The 16,200-nt window shown below is 37.6% G+C and overlaps 2 protein-coding genes across 18 annotated transcripts in view; both read left to right on the forward strand.

Annotated features, from left to right (window-relative positions):
* The first annotated feature begins 349 nt into the window (after positions 1–349).
* Positions 350–4,417, forward strand: LOC116383575 (adapter protein CIKS-like). Of its 3 annotated transcripts, XM_031847521.1 has the most exons (10): positions 350–379; positions 612–1,018; positions 1,156–1,289; positions 1,660–1,801; positions 2,024–2,220; positions 2,755–2,843; positions 2,935–3,003; positions 3,275–3,379; positions 3,462–3,536; positions 3,654–4,417. In XM_031847521.1, the coding sequence occupies exons 2-10, from the start codon at positions 645–647 to the stop codon at positions 3,822–3,824; spliced, it is 1,356 nt and encodes a 451-aa protein (XP_031703381.1). In that variant the 5' UTR covers positions 350–379; positions 612–644; the 3' UTR covers positions 3,825–4,417. The 3 variants fall into 3 exon arrangements, with proteins under 3 accessions (XP_031703381.1, XP_031703383.1, XP_031703382.1); XM_031847523.1 differs by lacking the exons at positions 350–379; positions 612–1,018 and having other exon boundaries at positions 1,114–1,289; XM_031847522.1 differs by lacking the exons at positions 350–379; positions 612–1,018; positions 1,156–1,289 and having other exon boundaries at positions 1,711–1,801; positions 2,094–2,220.
* A 1,048-nt stretch (positions 4,418–5,465) lies between these two features.
* Positions 5,466–16,200, forward strand: part of LOC116383821 (titin) — a 23,723-nt gene continuing 12,988 nt past the window's right edge. For 6 of the 15 annotated variants that reach the window (XM_031847930.1, XM_031847936.1, XM_031847933.1 and 3 more), the window contains exons 1-17: positions 5,468–6,009; positions 7,830–8,030; positions 8,120–8,203; positions 8,296–8,400; positions 8,504–8,659; positions 8,788–8,931; positions 9,062–9,205; positions 9,506–9,649; positions 9,771–9,890; positions 10,107–10,217; positions 10,387–10,419; positions 10,527–10,574; positions 10,650–10,676; positions 11,534–11,689; positions 11,780–13,210; positions 14,595–14,654; positions 14,764–14,901. In XM_031847930.1, coding sequence (XP_031703790.1) covers positions 6,000–6,009; positions 7,830–8,030; positions 8,120–8,203; positions 8,296–8,400; positions 8,504–8,659; positions 8,788–8,931; positions 9,062–9,205; positions 9,506–9,649; positions 9,771–9,890; positions 10,107–10,217; positions 10,387–10,419; positions 10,527–10,574; positions 10,650–10,676; positions 11,534–11,689; positions 11,780–13,210; positions 14,595–14,654; positions 14,764–14,901 — 3,112 coding nt within the window. In that variant the 5' untranslated portion in view covers positions 5,468–5,999. Of the gene's footprint in view, positions 6,010–7,829; positions 8,031–8,119; positions 8,204–8,295; positions 8,401–8,503; positions 8,660–8,787; positions 8,932–9,061; positions 9,206–9,505; positions 9,650–9,770; positions 9,891–10,106; positions 10,218–10,386; positions 10,420–10,526; positions 10,575–10,649; positions 10,677–11,533; positions 11,690–11,779; positions 13,211–14,594; positions 14,655–14,763; positions 14,902–16,200 lie in introns of all 15 variants that reach the window. The other 9 variants (XM_031847943.1, XM_031847941.1, XM_031847939.1 and 6 more) reach the window with 7 other exon arrangements.

Here is a 16,200-nt window from a genome sequence, read left to right on the forward strand (position 1 = left end):
CATTTTATACCCGTTTGATTTGTTTTCATTGTACATCTTTTTCATCTTATTTCTGACAAAAACCTTGACTCTTTGTGGAATTTTGTCATTTGAGAGTATAGCTTTAATGTATCAAAGCTTCTGTTTCCTTGTTATTCCTATAACGGAGCAGTATTTATTAATCATTTTAGCAAACCTTTTTTGGAACAGTGAATTCCAGGAATAAGACACTGGAATAGTATCCCCAGATAATACTTCCCAGCCAATCTGGCTGAGCAACAAATACTATATTCTTATCTCTGATTGGATGCAGCTGAACCATGAAGAATTTGCATATAGCAGTCTGTGCACACACAAGCCTCTGCAGCCGCAGGAGTGGAAAGAATCCAGCAGAGAACAGGTATGTCCTTTTTATACTCTTCTTTTCAGACTCCTGGTGCGGACAAAAGACAATTAATGTAAGAATATGTTTCCATGTGGTATGTTCTGTATCTGTTGACTGCATGTGACATAATTTCCCAGTTCAACTATCTTTTCGTCATACTGCCAATTTACCTGTAATTCTGTGTTTTTTTCTTCTAACTCATGATGATAACTAATACTATTTTTCTGCTTCTGTCTGTTACTTGCAGGACTTCAGGCTATGCTGAGGTAACCTGGTTAAGATGGAGAAATCTGAAAAAGCACCAGAACTAAAGGTGTTTTCCACCACAAATATGTTGGAAAATTCCCATCAACGTTTGAGCCCTGAAGTCACAGTAAACCAAATATTTCATGCTAATTCACATCATGATGGATTCCTACCGACCTGTTGCGTGAATGCAGATTATTTCTGCCAAAATATAGCATGTAGAGTCGCGCAGGTGAACGAAGAGTTTAGGAGTCATCCGACTTGTGATGCACTGCATGTAGAGCTGATGCAGCACAGACAGCCAGGAGACAGAGGAGCTGCTTCTGCCGTGATGAATCTCAATCATCGCCCTCGTCTTGCAGAGACCAGGGAGGGTGACACCAGAGGAGAGAGCTGCCGACTTGACCGGTGCGAAACAACAGAGCCTGCAAACAGAGACACAACTCGGTGACTCTGAAATGTTGGAGTTAGGAAATCCGTCAAAGAATATAATATAATGTGAATTCATTTGGGATTAAATATTTTATCTATTTTTTTATTTTGAGGGTTGAGGATGAACACAATTCTCCTCTTCAGAGTGATGAGGCGGATCTTGAGCCTCCCTTGCCACTAAGATCTGATGATGAATGGCCACACTACAGACCCCTTCTACCTCCTCACCACCACATGATCAACTACGGTAAGAAAAAAATGTATTGAATGTATTTAATTAATTTTCATTGAAAGAGGCAAACGTGGTAAATATGCAGTCTGCTTTGAATCTATAAAGTAACTTTTCTTTCAGATAAACATAAACAGTTTAATATTTCACTCTGAACTAGTGTACTAGAGTGTAACTAGAGTACCAGAAAGTGTGGGGAGTACTCATGTAAAGTACAAGTACCTGAAATTGTACAGTACTTGAGTGACTGCTTAGCCACTTTTGACTGCTTTCGTTAGCAGCAGTTGTATTCTTTTTTCATTTAGCTGATTGTACATGTATTTGAGCAGGCAAACACCTTCTTTAGCCGGTTTTCTGCCTTCAGCATGTGCCTGAACTATGTCCACAGACCTTCATCGTAGTATGGATGTCAGGTATTCTGCGGGAGAAGGGCAGTACAACCTCAGTCCACTCAACATGTACCCTCCTCAGCCATGTTACCACTTTGCTTCCTCCCTGCCCAGAAGACACTGGGATGACACACAAAACTGGTAAACAACAACTTTAAACTTGAAATGGAGGCTATAGGTGCATTCCTTTTGTTACCTTACTCAGTAGACCATGAATCTAAAAAGTTCTGTCAAGCTCACTGTTAATGTTTGTGACAAATGCAGTGAACCAGGAACTGCAGCTTCTTTGCATATTACACAGACTATCACATGTCAGATTCAAACAAGGAGCCTTTTGTTTATCTTTCTTTTACACTGCTTCAGGCTCGGGCATCATGGTAACTTTATGAATCACAGTGTGGCTCAGGGAAGTGTCTCAGTTAACGTGCCCCAGTTTTCCGTCCCCCCCCTGGAGGGTGTGTCACAGGTCAAAGTGATGAACCTGAGCTCAGCAGGAGCAGAGGCGTCTGCCTCGCATCCACATGAGAAAAAAAGAACCATCAGCCTGCCTGATGAGAGCCGTAAGTCTGTCATTTAACCGCCATCCTACCAACATATATAACATACAATAACTACTGACTGATTAGAGAGAATAAGCTACTATAAGAAACTACCATCATAGCAATATGTTACTATTAGTTATGTAGATAATGTTATCTGAAAATTATGATTATTTTAGAAAAGTTTATGTAAATTTGCATTTTGTGTAAAACAAAATCTGCTGCAATCTGTGTCTGCAAAAGCAGGAAATCTGCTGCATCTGTGTCTGTCTCCTTCAAAATGACTGACAGAGTGCCTCTACCCCCTTGATAGTATGTGATACTTTAAATCAGGACCCATGACAAACATGTACTCAATAAATAATTCCATAATTAAAACTGCCTCTGAAAATGGGGATGACTGTGTAGAAATGGCTGTAATTCCTAAACGGTTATTGTGATCAGTGTAATATTTTAAATGGACAAACCAGAAAAACAAAAAACCCTTTTCAACCATTCTGTGTAAAATACTATCTTACTGAAATTCATTATTTAGAATTGTTGTTCTCTTCTCAGGAAACGTTTTTATAACTTATTCTTCGGACATTTCTTCAGAGATAGTCCTCTTTGGAGACTTCCTCACAAACCAAGGTTTTCGACCAGCCGTGAGCTAATATCTCTTCCCTCAAAAGTCAGATACATTTATTTTTTTAAACACTCCACAGTTCACTTAAAGCCCTGAATTTAATTTCACAGATTGACATTTTTGACAACCCCATCAGACCCATGGATATCAACAAGTGGAATGACGGTTACCTGAAAGATGTAAGTTAAACCATAGTTAAAACCTGATTTTAACAGATTTCATATACATTTTTGTATTGCTGTTGCTATATTGTCACATAAAATCTTTGTAAGCAATATTACCACTTATTCAATGACTTAGAATGCAAGATCTAACAAAATGTTTTGTGTCTGTTTTAACTGTTTTTTAATCTAAATTTTGTGTTAAATTTGTCTTTTCAGTCAATGAATCCGTCCAAAATGTGTGTATGTGTGTGTGTGTGTGTGTGTGTGTGTGTTTGTTTTTTGACAGCCATCAACCATGATTATCATTGCCATCAGTCCAAAGTACAAGGCGGACATTGAAGGATCTGTAGTTGATAGCCATGGTCTACACACTAAATATATTCACTCCATGGTGAGAACATATTTGTTTAAATTAGACATGATTCTGAGAATAATGGCTTATAGGTACTATAATTCTTAATCAAATTTTCCAGATGCAGAATGAATTCTTTCACCAAGGCAGCTTGAATTTCAGATTCATACCGCTTCTTTTCCTCAATGCGTCCCAGGTCAGAAAGGTTTTTTGTTTAATAACTTCAAGTTAAGCAGTTACCACCATTTCTCTCCCTGAAACCTTTCTCTACTGCACAAAAAAATAACACGTATAATGTGCGTACTTCTCACAGAAACATGTCCCATGTTGGCTTCAGAACACGTGTGTTTACCGCTGGCCGCAGGACACCGAGGATTTGTTACTGCGGCTACTCAAGGAAGAGAGATACATTCCTCCTCCTGTACCTCTGGAGCTCCCCCTCATCATCAGGCCTGTGGCCCTCAGTGACGCAGCTACGCTGTAAAGACACACCAGTGCTGTGTTGATGCGATTTAAAATCACTTTAAGTGATTAACAGCTCATGTTGTATCTAATTTACCTTTTTTTTTTTTTGATGTTACAAAGACGTTTTTTGTCTGTGTACCTATACACAACATGTTCACAACTTTAAATAACTATAGGGTGAATTTTATGTGAAATTGACCAGACATAGATGTCCGTCAAGGGATTAGATTTATTTGGAACATGTAACAAAACAAGAATAACCAATACATTTAAAATATACAGAGCAAATTCTGATTGGTCAAAACTCTACGGTCTGCTGCTATGAATGACTATGGACGCAGTTCTGATCACGTACACAGCGAGACAATTTTTCTATCAATCAAATTATTCTAAATCAATAAAATCATTTTAAATGGAATATTATGTGTCAAAGTATTGATTTCTTTAGTAGGTAGCTGTGTAATAAGCAAGATCATATAAAATTACCATAGTGTGTCAATAAAATGTCAAAAAAGTTGACAGTGAATGACTGATTTAACTGTTCATCAGAGTAAACGCCTGCAGGAAGAAACTGTGATTGTGTCTGGCAAAAAAAAAAAATGCACCAACACTTTTGGTGCATCCATCTGTAACCACTGACCAGATGTTTCCAGTTGCTATAGAAAGTCGAAATTATGAGATACTTTAACACAACAGTCGTAGAAGCAGCTCTTCATAGGTTACCCTACATTTGACATATGAATGGATTGTGAGTACATTGAAGATTACTTTAAACGTGGCTTTACAACAGATGACATACTTAAATTGCTTGATGTTTCACATGGATTGTACTGAGCAAACGCACCCTTGAATAGAATGTTAAGCAAGAAGCAGCTCTGGGGTGGAAAGAATAAAACCGATGTGGCTGGGGTGGTGACCTTCAATAAACAGCAACTGGAAACCTCTGGTTTTGGGGGGGGAGGGTTTGCTGACAGAAAAACAGTATGTTAGTAATGTCTCCCCCCCCACTTTTTTTCCGCCAGCAAAAAATACATAAAAATTGAAATCTTTTTTTTTTTTTTTGGGTGGATTCATTTTTTTTTTTTTTTCTACCATTATTAATACAACAGATAAAATTGCTATAGTTGTATAATTATTTTATTATTTACACATACCGCCTGTGTTTGAACATTTAATTATTCTGGACATGTTTTCCCTGTAAAATCATATTCTGTAAATCAAAAGAGCAGATTCAGAAAACGTTTAAGTAATTAATTAATAGATTAATTATATTTGATTAACTATATTTTTTCAAAAATATATTACAGCACCCTTATTTTTCCAAGTCTCACAAAAAACTGTACTATGTCATACAAAATGTCATAACAAAGCCATGATATAGCATGCCACAAATAGTCTTAGCATAGTATAGTATAGTATGTCATAAAAAGTAATAAACATGTCATAGTATCAGATGACGTAAAAAAAATAAAGTGTCTTAAAAAAGTCATCAAATGTCATGAAAGTAATAGTACATTAGTCAGAAACATTTGATATAAAAGTCATAGTATAGTTTGTCATTAAAATGTCAAAAAGTCATAGTATAGTACGTCATAGGGGTGCCCAATTCATTTAACTGATCTCACACACGCACCTCTTCAACCGCCAAAAAAGGCCTTTCGGAGCAACTGGTGTGCAGAGCTCCAGCTAAGAATAACCCGGACCTTCTGGTGGATAAAGTTACCTTGAAGCCTCCCTGTGCTCTGCTCTGACCTATACCCATGTGAGGCACCAATAACACTGGGTGGTATTCTGTCTGTTCCCCGTCACCAGCGCTCTGCTTAGCTTGGCTCTTTCCTTCCTCTGCGCTGCTTTCCTTTGCCCCACCGTCCCCAGACCCCCCTCTGCAATGCTGCCACACTGGCAGCTCCAAATTCTGCAACACCTTTAAATCTTAAAATTTACGCTTGATTTTCTATTGTCTTCTTTTTTTTTTTATCTTGGAGAAGTTCAACCTGTGGATAACATGCGTCAAGAAAGAAGCCTGTGATCACAAAGTGGAAATGGAATAACTTAATTGACTTGGTCAATTTTTTACGTAAACAGTGGATGCTGATTGGATGCCGACTGAAGCTGTGATTTTCCATTCACTTCTGCATGAGGAGGCTTTGCCCTCAACTTAAAGGATTATAGCTGAAATTGTCTCCATATTACCATGGCGGAAGGTAGGACTGTTACACCCGTTATTGCACAGAAATTAACAACACTTGTTGTTTGATATAGTACAGAACGCCTAAGAGATATAAGCTATATATAATAAATAAATGGCAGTGTTTTCATAGGTTATGTCCTCTTTGGAAAACGTGTTGAAAGTTGGTTGCTATAAATACAGGATATCATGTAGCCAGAGTATTAGCGTTGCTCTCCTGTGACAGACATGACTGCTGCTGGGGCTGACCTCTGGTTTTCAACTTTCTTTTTGCCATTTAAAAAATAGGCTAATACTTCTCATGTAATCGTCCTCAAACAAGTGGCATTTTCCAACCAATTGTTTTGTTTAGTGAAGTTTTGGGGGCTTGAATGAATTGAGCAATAACAGACAGTTTTCCTTTCGAATCGGTGTACATTTATTGTGAAATGCTGACACCACCTGTCCATCCTGAATAACTCTGAAGGGACTGTCATTAGTTTTTTCATAACCGCATATGAGGAAGCAAATCGGGCATGTCGGGCATGCTCAGATTTTATTTAGAAGGTCTCTCTAACCCCCTTGGCACCATGTCCAAGATGGAAAGTACAGCAGTGTTGATGATGGCGAGTCATTAAATGCCATCACAATAATTGTTGACTATGCTAAACAGGTTGGAATTATGTGCATCATATGTTTGGATGACCTGATGAAATAAAAATGACAGATTATTATTGTCTTTCATGATCTTCAATCTAACAAGATGTTAGCCTACCAATCAATTTAATCAAATTCATATAATCCCTCAACATCAGGAAATTAGTTTACATCTGTTTACAACGCACATGCTGGGTTAATCATTTGATAAATGCAAAGATCAGACACTGTCTCCACCGTGTAAAGTTTCTTTGATCACAGAGGACATATCCTTCACATGTCATGGTTTAGCTGCAGTTTGTGGGTAATGAGACTGGAGAGGTGGCTATGGAAGGACATAATTATACCAAACATGCCACAGGAACTTCCTAGTCAGAGATTTCACCAAATCATCACAACAAGTCAGTTATAAATTGTTCTCCTACAGCATTAAATTAACAGGCAAACTGTAGATTTGTAAAGCTAGTAGATATTCTCAGTTTGTTGCTTACAAGACAGTATCTTAATATAGTTGTTCTTGCTTTTCTCGCTCACCTGAAGTGGGTTGGGCTCAGTTGGGAAAAGGTAAACTCGTGTATTTCTGCGCACCAATCAGAGTTCTCAAATATTTGAATAAATGATGACAGTTGTGTGGTTTGCTTTCTGATGTTGCCAGTACGGTCAACCAAATGTGATAAATCCAAAAGAGAAGTGCAATGAGTGAAGTGTCAGATCCTTATTTCCGTATACAGAGTCTGACCAATAATCATTTTTAGACTTTAGATTTTTAAGATACTGATTTCAATAGTTTTTAAATAATCTAATAACATATAATGTCCCTGAGTGGGAATTTTTAGGTCTGGCCCTATTATTTTCAAAAATATACACTCCCATGCTACGAATGTGTAGAAAAAACACTGAAAAAAAGCAAATACAAATACCTGCATGCAACACTTTCCCAATGCACTTCTGAATGTAGCCTCTCTGGAGATTGTTGTGACCAGCTGCATGCCACTGTTTATTTCTTATAACAGTGAGGATTGGGTCTGACCCTAAAAGGACAAATCAAGTATGTAAAAAATACATAAAAAACTAAAAAGTATACTTGTTCCTACTTGTTCCAGTGTAGCAGAGAACCAAGCAGCAAAAGTTGTACTACAGCAGGACTGTCTTGAAGACGTTGAGTGACTTAAGTATCTTTTTGCGTTTTGTCACATAAAGGAGCAGCATCCTCCTCCTCCACAGCCAGTGGGTCCAATGGAGCAGCTACACCACAGACGAGCTCTCTCAAGTCCAAAGGTCTGGGCCTCCTCGGGAAGCTGAAAATGTCCACGGAGCTGCTGATTGCCCTGGCTGCTCTCCTGTCCTGGGTGGTGGTTGGAGTGGTGATGTTTGACTTTGTGGAGTACAAGGCAGTCCCTGGTAAGTCACGAATACCTGAAAAATGCATGTTTTCAGAATTACAATCATCAAACATGCATATCATCATATCACATTGTTATTAATCTCAGACATTCAGCAAATCGTTTCGGACCCCATGCAAGCTGTAAACGACGCTGTTGATGAAGTATCCAGTCTAATGAATAAGTTTCAAGGTACATAGGAGAGACAGCATGCATGCCACATCTTTTCAGCAGTGTTGAAGCAACTATTGTAGTGTTTGACTCTTATATCTCTGGGCCCCTAGAATGTGCACCTGATTTAAGTGACCCCATGTCCGCTGCCACCTACGCAGCTGATGAAATATCGGAAGCAAAAGATGGATTTGTTCGCTATTTTTCAGATGAGGAAGGTATGAAAACATACTCGTACTCAACCAGAACAAAAGAAAAGTTAGCATTTTAGTGTACATGTGATGAGACAATGGCTCTAATAATCTACCCTTAAACCCACAGGGAATTTCTACCTCAGCTATGTTGACCCTGTGATCATCGGTAGACAAGCTTTCCATTCAACTAATGATTTTATGGGTGGAGTTGCGGGCACCTTCAGGGACACCCTGTGTGCTATTGTGGACACCGCATTAGATACTATATCGGATATAAATAAAGGTATGTATTCCATATTTAATGCTTACTTCTGACTAAGGAATTTGTCTGTCTTCCCTTTTTTATTCACAACGAACAACATGACAATAAACTAACAATGAATACATTTTTCCCTCAAATGTTTTTCTCAGGAAAAGTTGACCTTAGCTACATTGACCCTGTGGTCATAGGCAGAGGTGTCTTCGGTGCTACTAATGACTTTGTGTGTGGAGTGGGGGGCTACATCCAGGATGTGCTAGATGCAATTTTGGAGACAATTCTGGATGTAGTAAAAGGTATGTACTCTCCCCATTTACCATCCCTCTAACCTGTAACCTCTTGAATATTAAAATGACAATTTCACACAGCAATACAACACTGATTTCATATAATTGTCCTCATTTCTTTTCTATTTGTTTTTCTCAGGAACCATGGACATTAGCTTCATGGACCCTGTGGTAGTTGGCAGAAATGTCTTCAGTGTTACAAATGACACCATGAGGGGAATAGTGGTCTACATCCAGGACGTGCTTTGTGCCATCATAGACAGTGCACTGGATATAACAAAAGGTACCTTTTGTATTTTATATTTCAACCTTCTTATTGTTTGTGGTGCATTATTCCATTAAACATTATGTCTGTATTACTAAATTAACATTATTACACGGTAACTGTTAGCTTGTGTTTGTCGTGGGTGTGTAATGCTTTTTGTTTTTTATATTAAGAATTGTTCATTACTGGCGGACAATATCTTTTCCCATTGGTCTTTAACTGTCTTTCCAAATGTCTCTATAACAAAAAGTCTTTGAATTTGTTGAATGAAGTTACTCACTGGAGCTTTGGCTTGAATGTGTTTTTTCTTCTTCTCAGGAACCACTGACATCAGCTTCTTTGACCCTGTGGTTGTTGGCAGAAATGTCTTCAGTGTTACAAACGACTTTCTGAGTGGAATAACAGGATACATCCAGGATGTGCTCTGTGCCATCTTTGATGTAATAATGGACACAGTAAAAGGTAGAGTATTTGAACCTTTTACCTGTGATCTTAAAATCTACTGTATGTGTGTTTACCTTGACAATGTACTCTACTCTAGTCTGCTAACTGCAGCTTTTACATTGACTTTTCTGTTGATCAGATATCCAGCATGCTGTGGGATTCAGCCCCATGTCGGCTCTGAAGAGAACAGCAGAAATCACCACAGAACAGATAAACATGCTCGTGAGCTACGTCTCCACAACGCTGATTGGTGAACAAGGTCTTTTAACATTTTCAATATATGAGGACGTAAATAACAAATAAGCCACATTACAATACTATTGCTGGTATATCACTGTGTTTGCATTCACTGTCATTACTCATATTAAGATATGTATGAGTAAGTTAATGGAATTAATATTAAACAATCAAAAGCTGTATCTTTTTAGTATTATGAACAGCAGGTTTAACTGACTGTGTTGTGCTAATGTTTTAGGGATCATGCCTGAAGCTCCCATGAAGGTTGTGGAAGATGCCTTGTTGGATTTCTCCGAAAAGAAAGATGTGTTTGTGGCTTACATGTCGAGCATGCTTGTTGCTGATCAAGGTATGCTTGTTTGCATTAGTTATATACTATAATAATAAATACTATAATAACTTAAACTAAACAAAAAGTTACACATATATAAAGACACTTGTACCATATCTGTACCATATACAGTATAGTGATTGACGCCTTGATGCATACTTTATCATATTTTCTTCTCTTTTTTTAGGCGAACCTGTTGTAAAAGTAGTAACTGAAAAAGGTTTCACTTTTTATTACTGTTTTAATTCACCTAAAAGCATCTTACTAGCATATGACTGCAAATTACACCCCATTTACACAACATGTCTGTTTCTTCTCTTTGTTTAGATGAAGCTGTAGCTCTCCCGTCTCGTATACATATGGTACAAAGGAAAGGTAAATAATGACTAAGATAATTTCTTAAAAATTAAGCTAATTTTCTTTAATTAACATATTTTCTTTGAAATGTAGGTGAATTTCTGCCACCTTTTGAAAAAGGTAAGAAAATACCAGCACATATCACGGAAATACACAATTACATTGTTTTGGACATGTGCAATGTGTGTTGCCAGCAAATAGTTGCCTTACATGCATGTTTGCATTGATTTTTGTTTTTCTAAATACTTTCTGTGAACTGGTCTCAAGTCTGCCTAATGTCATGTTCAGTAATGAAACTGAAAATATAAAATCTGACACTGAAAAATATAAGAACTCAAATATCAAAATATATATGAAAGTGAAAAATGAAAAAATATATATATATTCAAAAAAATTCCAGAACTGAATCAAAATTATATTCAACCCAAAAAAACTTTTCATTCACTTATTTTTATTTTGAATACATTGCTGTATTTTTCAATGTTCAAGACCACAATTTGAACTTTCAGGTTCAAATTTTTTTTTCAAAAGAACAAAACTTTTGACCTGGATTTAGCTCCATACTAGGATTTCTATGTTATATTGAGCATGAACATTTGTCTTTATAATTTGTCCTTTGGAGTTGCATTCCACTGACTTACTAACCAACTGTAACCTGTATTTCAATAATTTAAACATCTGCGATATACTGTATGTGTCTAGAAATGTATCTGGATTGTTTGTACGGGATGACGTGTTTTCGTCTGAAATATTTCATATTATCTTTTATCTGAGGATCTTAGCTCATTTAAATTATATAAGTAAATGGGGAAAGTCATTAACTGCAGCATATGGTGCGTACTATATAATGTTATGAATGGTCATTGCTCCCATTTCACCCCATCAAATTACTCTGTGCCTGAAAATAAGTTTGGAGCTGCTTTTCTGTGTAATGATGTGAAGGTCAGATATGACAGGTCACATGGGTGATGGTACAGTTACAGAGATCATGCAAGCTGCCAAGGATGAAGCTGCTGCTGCTGCTGCTGCTGCAGAGTTAACTGAAGCACCAGACTCAAAGATTAAGGAGGAAGAGGAGGCTGAAGTTCCCACTGAAGCTGCCAGTGAAGCAGACGAGGAGGAGGAGGAGGATGGTATTCATACATTTTTCTCTAATATTCACATTCATTAGTCAGATACAAGATCAATAACAGGCACTAAATTTGTTACTATCACATCACTAGTGAAACATATCGACCTTGAAGAAACAGAACATGAACCATCACCTGTAGATGAGGGAGAAGAGGTTGACAGTGAGGAAGAGGAGAAGAAGGAGGAGATAAAAACAGAAGACGATGCAGCCTACGAGGAGGAGACAGACGAAGAGGAAGGTGTTGGTACACAACAGGATGAGGACTTAAAAACAGAGGATGATGAAGGAGAAGACGGGGGAGATAATAAAACAGATATTGAAGAAGAACAAATAGAGGAACCGAACACTGGAGAAGAGGTGGTAGAAGCTGAGGTGGAGGCCAAAGCTGAAGACATTTTGATAAAAAGGGAGAAGGAGGAGGACAAAAAAACTGAACTAGAAGATGAGGAAGCGGAGGTAGAGGAGACCAAATTTGAAGAACATGCAGTAGAAGATGAGGAGGAGACACAAACACAACGTGTGGTAGAAGATGAGGAGAAAGAGGAGGGGGCTAAAACTGAAGAAGTTTTGGTAGAAGATAGTGAGGAAGAAGAGAACGGAAAAACTGAAGTAGAAGATGAGGGATTGGAGGTGGAGGAGACCAAAATTGAAGAACATGCAGTAGAGGATGAGGAGGAGACAAAAACAGGACTTCTGGTAGAAGATGAGGAGGAGGAGGAGGAGGAGGAGGAGGAGGAGGAAACAAAAACTGAAGAAGTTTTGGTAAGAGATGGGGAGGAAGAGGAGGAGACAAAAATGAAAGACGCAGTAGAAGAAGATCTGGAAGATGAGGAGGAGGATGAGGAGGAGACAACAACAGGACTTGTGATAGAAGATGGGGAGGAAGAGGAGGAGGAGGAGACCAAAACTGAAGAAGATTCTGTGGAACCTAGGGAGGAGAAAGAGGAGGAGAAAAAAACTGTAGAAGTTCGAGTAAAACATGAGGAGGAGGAAGAGGAGGAGACAAAAACAGAAGAAGAGGTTGATGGGGAGGAGACTGAAGATGGAGATATTCATGCTGATGAAGGAAGAGACCAAGAAAAAACTGTTGACACTGATGTCAAAGATCAGCTTGTAAAAACGGACCAGGAAGCTCAAACTTTAGATGTGGACGATGATGAGCATTCAGAAGAGGAGGAAGGAGAAAAACTGGTCAAAGTAGAGATGATTGAAGTGGACGATGAAGATGAAGAAGAAGAGCCATCTGTCCAACATCTTGATTTTGAAATTCTGTTATCTAAAAAACTCAATAATGCCAGTGGCGTGCCCAAATCTGACAATGTTGAAGAAGAGGAAACAACAGTTCACGACCAAGACGAATACTCCGACATCATCGATGAACTTGATGAAAACAACAACAACAGTGAAAGTGTGAAAACTGGACTCAAACGAAAAAGGAACGTTCATATTCCCTTTGAGAGACTGAGAAGAGTCGGGTTCAGAGCTGCCCACAAAGAAGAACACCTTCACAAACATGACAAAGGTACAACACTCTTTACCATGATCATCTCATCTATTTCATCCTTGTTTTCATTATTAGGTAATGAAAATGTTTCTGAATGGTGAGTGTGGATATTTATTATATCTTCATTTTCTTAACATGTTTTCAAAGGATCACTTGGTTGTGACGGGACTAAAGTTAGAAGGGCCAAACAGATATTTGTTCAATGACTGATTTACTGAATGTAACATCTTTCATATGTTTATATCAGTGTGTTTTGTTAACATTGTGTGTTTGTTTGTTCTGAGAGATTACAATATTTTAGATAATAATCTACCTTGCCGTCTTACCCAGAATCCGAGAACATAAAAAGATAAATAGCTAAACTAGCTTAATGTTAGCAACATAGAGTCACTTCAGTTGTCTAAGAATCATCAAGTCTTTAAGTTTTCTTCACTATCAAAGTAATCCAGTTGCGGTTGTCAGTATAACCACAGGTATATTGCAAGCAGGAACTGTTAATAGGTAATGCAGCATACTTTTAATGGTGCCAAATTGTAAACAACTATATGCTAAAAACACTGGGGCTCAAGTTCTAGCGCACAGTTGAGTTTAAAAACTCGCCCTGACACATCTTTACCTCAATTTGTGTTGCCCAAGAGGAGAAGTCAACGCATATCCTTGGACTGACTGTACTTGATATTCTTCTTCTCTCTTCTCATCTGACTACAGGAAATACAAGCACATTTACCAATATAACCAGATCAAATCTAACTAAAGTTGTATTTAGATCAGAAACTTGTGACTTGTGAACGTGTGAATAGCTGCAGAGAAAGAGGATCTTGGGACTAATACAGTACAGAGCTCCTTAAACTGTGCTCTTGTGTTTTTGATGACTTGGAAAAGACAAATCTATTTTCCAAGGGGCTAATGGTGTACTTGAGTGTTCCTGCTTTAGACCAAACATTCATTGCCTTAGGCAGTGAGCCAATAGTACAGAGGGCGGCTAGATGGAACTAACAGGCTGAGAAAAACATTAATGGGTTTCTGGATGAGGACACAAAACAACATTCTGATGCACTATATGATCTTCCCTCCACAGTGAATTATGTATCAACAAAAAATATTACTGATTAACTAATTATTGTGACTTACTGTAGATCTCTGCAGTCTAGCTCTAAAATATAGGTCTGACTGCTTCAATAATATAATATCTAGTTGTGGTGTGTTTCTGATCAGTGCTTTTAGCGTTATAGTGCTTTTAGTGCTTATGCAAGCATGATTATCTGTCATGATGACTGGGCTTTTTATACAGCACTGTTGTTAGCCTGGGGCTAGGCCTGGGCTAAGAATATGCAGTGTGATTACTGGTCAGAATTGGAATGTGAAGTGTTAATTTGTACATATTTTGCATTATGTTCTTCAGTTCTCAAAGAGGCAAAGGAAAGACATGCAATAAAAGAAGTTAAATATGCCATTATTAAGGGTAATACTTTTGAAAAATCCTTTGAAAAGCTATTGTATAGTGAAAACAAGAATTTACTCTATGCACACAAGCACATGATACGTGAATGAAGATGTATTGTGGCTTACAGACCTCAAAGCTGCAAAATCTGAAAAGCAGGAGAAAAAAGAGGAAGCCAAACTTCAGGAAATCCTAGAGATAAAACTAAAAGAAGAAACCCTAAAGGAAGAGGCTAAATCACTTGAGAAGAAACCACCGAAGCCCAAAGGTAATTATACTTACTGATGAAAGTAAAAAATAGTGTACAAAAGTACGTGTAAAAAATAAAAACAAGGTTGTTAACTTTTATAGAGTATACGTAGAGTACGTGAAAAACTGACAATTTGACGGTTACTTTTAGAAGAAGAGTCTAAAAAGAAGGAAGAACCCAAGAAACCGTCCAAAGATGAGAAAGAAGTAAAGAAGTCTTCTAAGGAAGAGGAAGAAACAACAAAACCTAAAGGGAAGAGACAAGTGACAGAACCCACTAAAGTAAAAATGGAGAAACTACTCAAAGAGAAAGAAGTCAAGAAACAATTTAAAGAACAAAAAGATGTCATGAAACCATACATAGAGGAGAAAGAAGTTAAGAAATCCCTTAAAGAAAAGACAGAAGTCAAGAAACCACCTAAAGAAGACAAAAACATCATGAAACCATCCAGAGTGGTGAAAGAAGTCAAGAAACCATTTAAAGACAACAAATTAAAGAAACCATCTAAGGAACAGGAAGAAGTCAAAAAAACACTAAAAGAAGATAAAGAAGTGAAAAAACCTTCTAAAGAAGAGAAAGAGGTCAAGAAACCTTCTAAAGAAGAGAAGGACAGGAAACCATCTAAGGAAGAGGAAGAAGTCAAGAAACCATCTAAGGAAGAGGAAGAAGTGAAGAAACCTTCTAAAGAAGATAAAGAAGTCATGAAACCATCTGAAGAAGAGAAAGAAGTCAAGAAACCTTCTAAAGAAGAGAAAGAAGTCATGAAACCATCTAAAGAAGAGAAAGAAGTCAAGAAACCATCCAAAGAAGAGAAAGAAGTCATGAAACCATCTAAAGGAGAGAAGGAAGTCAAGAAACTGCTAAAAGATGACACAGAAGTCAAGAAACCATCTGAAGAAGAAAAAGAAGTCAAGAAACCTCTCAAAAAAGACGAAGAAGTGAAGAAACCATCGATAGAGGAGAAAGAAGTCAAGAAACCATCCAAGGAAGAGAAAGAAATCAAGACACCATCTAAAGTAGAGAAAGAAGTCAAGAAACCATCCAAAGAAGAGAAAGAAATCAAGACACCATCTAAAGAAGAGAAAGAAGCCAAGAAACCATCCAAAGAAGAGAAAGAARTCAAGAAACCATCTAAAGAAGAGAAAGAAGTCAAGAAACCATCTGAAGAAGAGAAAGAAGTCAAGACACCATATAAAGAAGAAAAAGAAGTAGATAAATTATTTGAAGAAAAGAAAGAGGCCAAGAAACCATCCAAAGAAGAGGAAGAAGCCAAGAAACCATCTAAAGAAGAGAAAGAAGTCAAGACACCATCTAAAG

Source organism: Anarrhichthys ocellatus, unplaced genomic scaffold, assembly GCF_004355925.1.
Source record: "Anarrhichthys ocellatus isolate YVR2014 unplaced genomic scaffold, GSC_Weel_1.0 scaffold7, whole genome shotgun sequence".
Taxonomy (NCBI): domain Eukaryota; kingdom Metazoa; phylum Chordata; class Actinopteri; order Perciformes; family Anarhichadidae; genus Anarrhichthys; species Anarrhichthys ocellatus.

Excerpts from the sequence above, each read along its gene's own strand:
- LOC116383575 (XM_031847521.1), top strand. The coding sequence starts at position 645 with ATGGAGAAATCTGAAAAAGCACCAGAACTAAAGGTGTTTTCCACCACA. Across the intron at positions 3,004-3,274 it reads ATGACGGTTACCTGAAAGAT|CCATCAACCATGATTATCAT; the intron begins GTAAGTTAAACC and ends GTTTTTTGACAG. Across the intron at positions 3,537-3,653 it reads TTTTCCTCAATGCGTCCCAG|AAACATGTCCCATGTTGGCT; the intron begins GTCAGAAAGGTT and ends TACTTCTCACAG.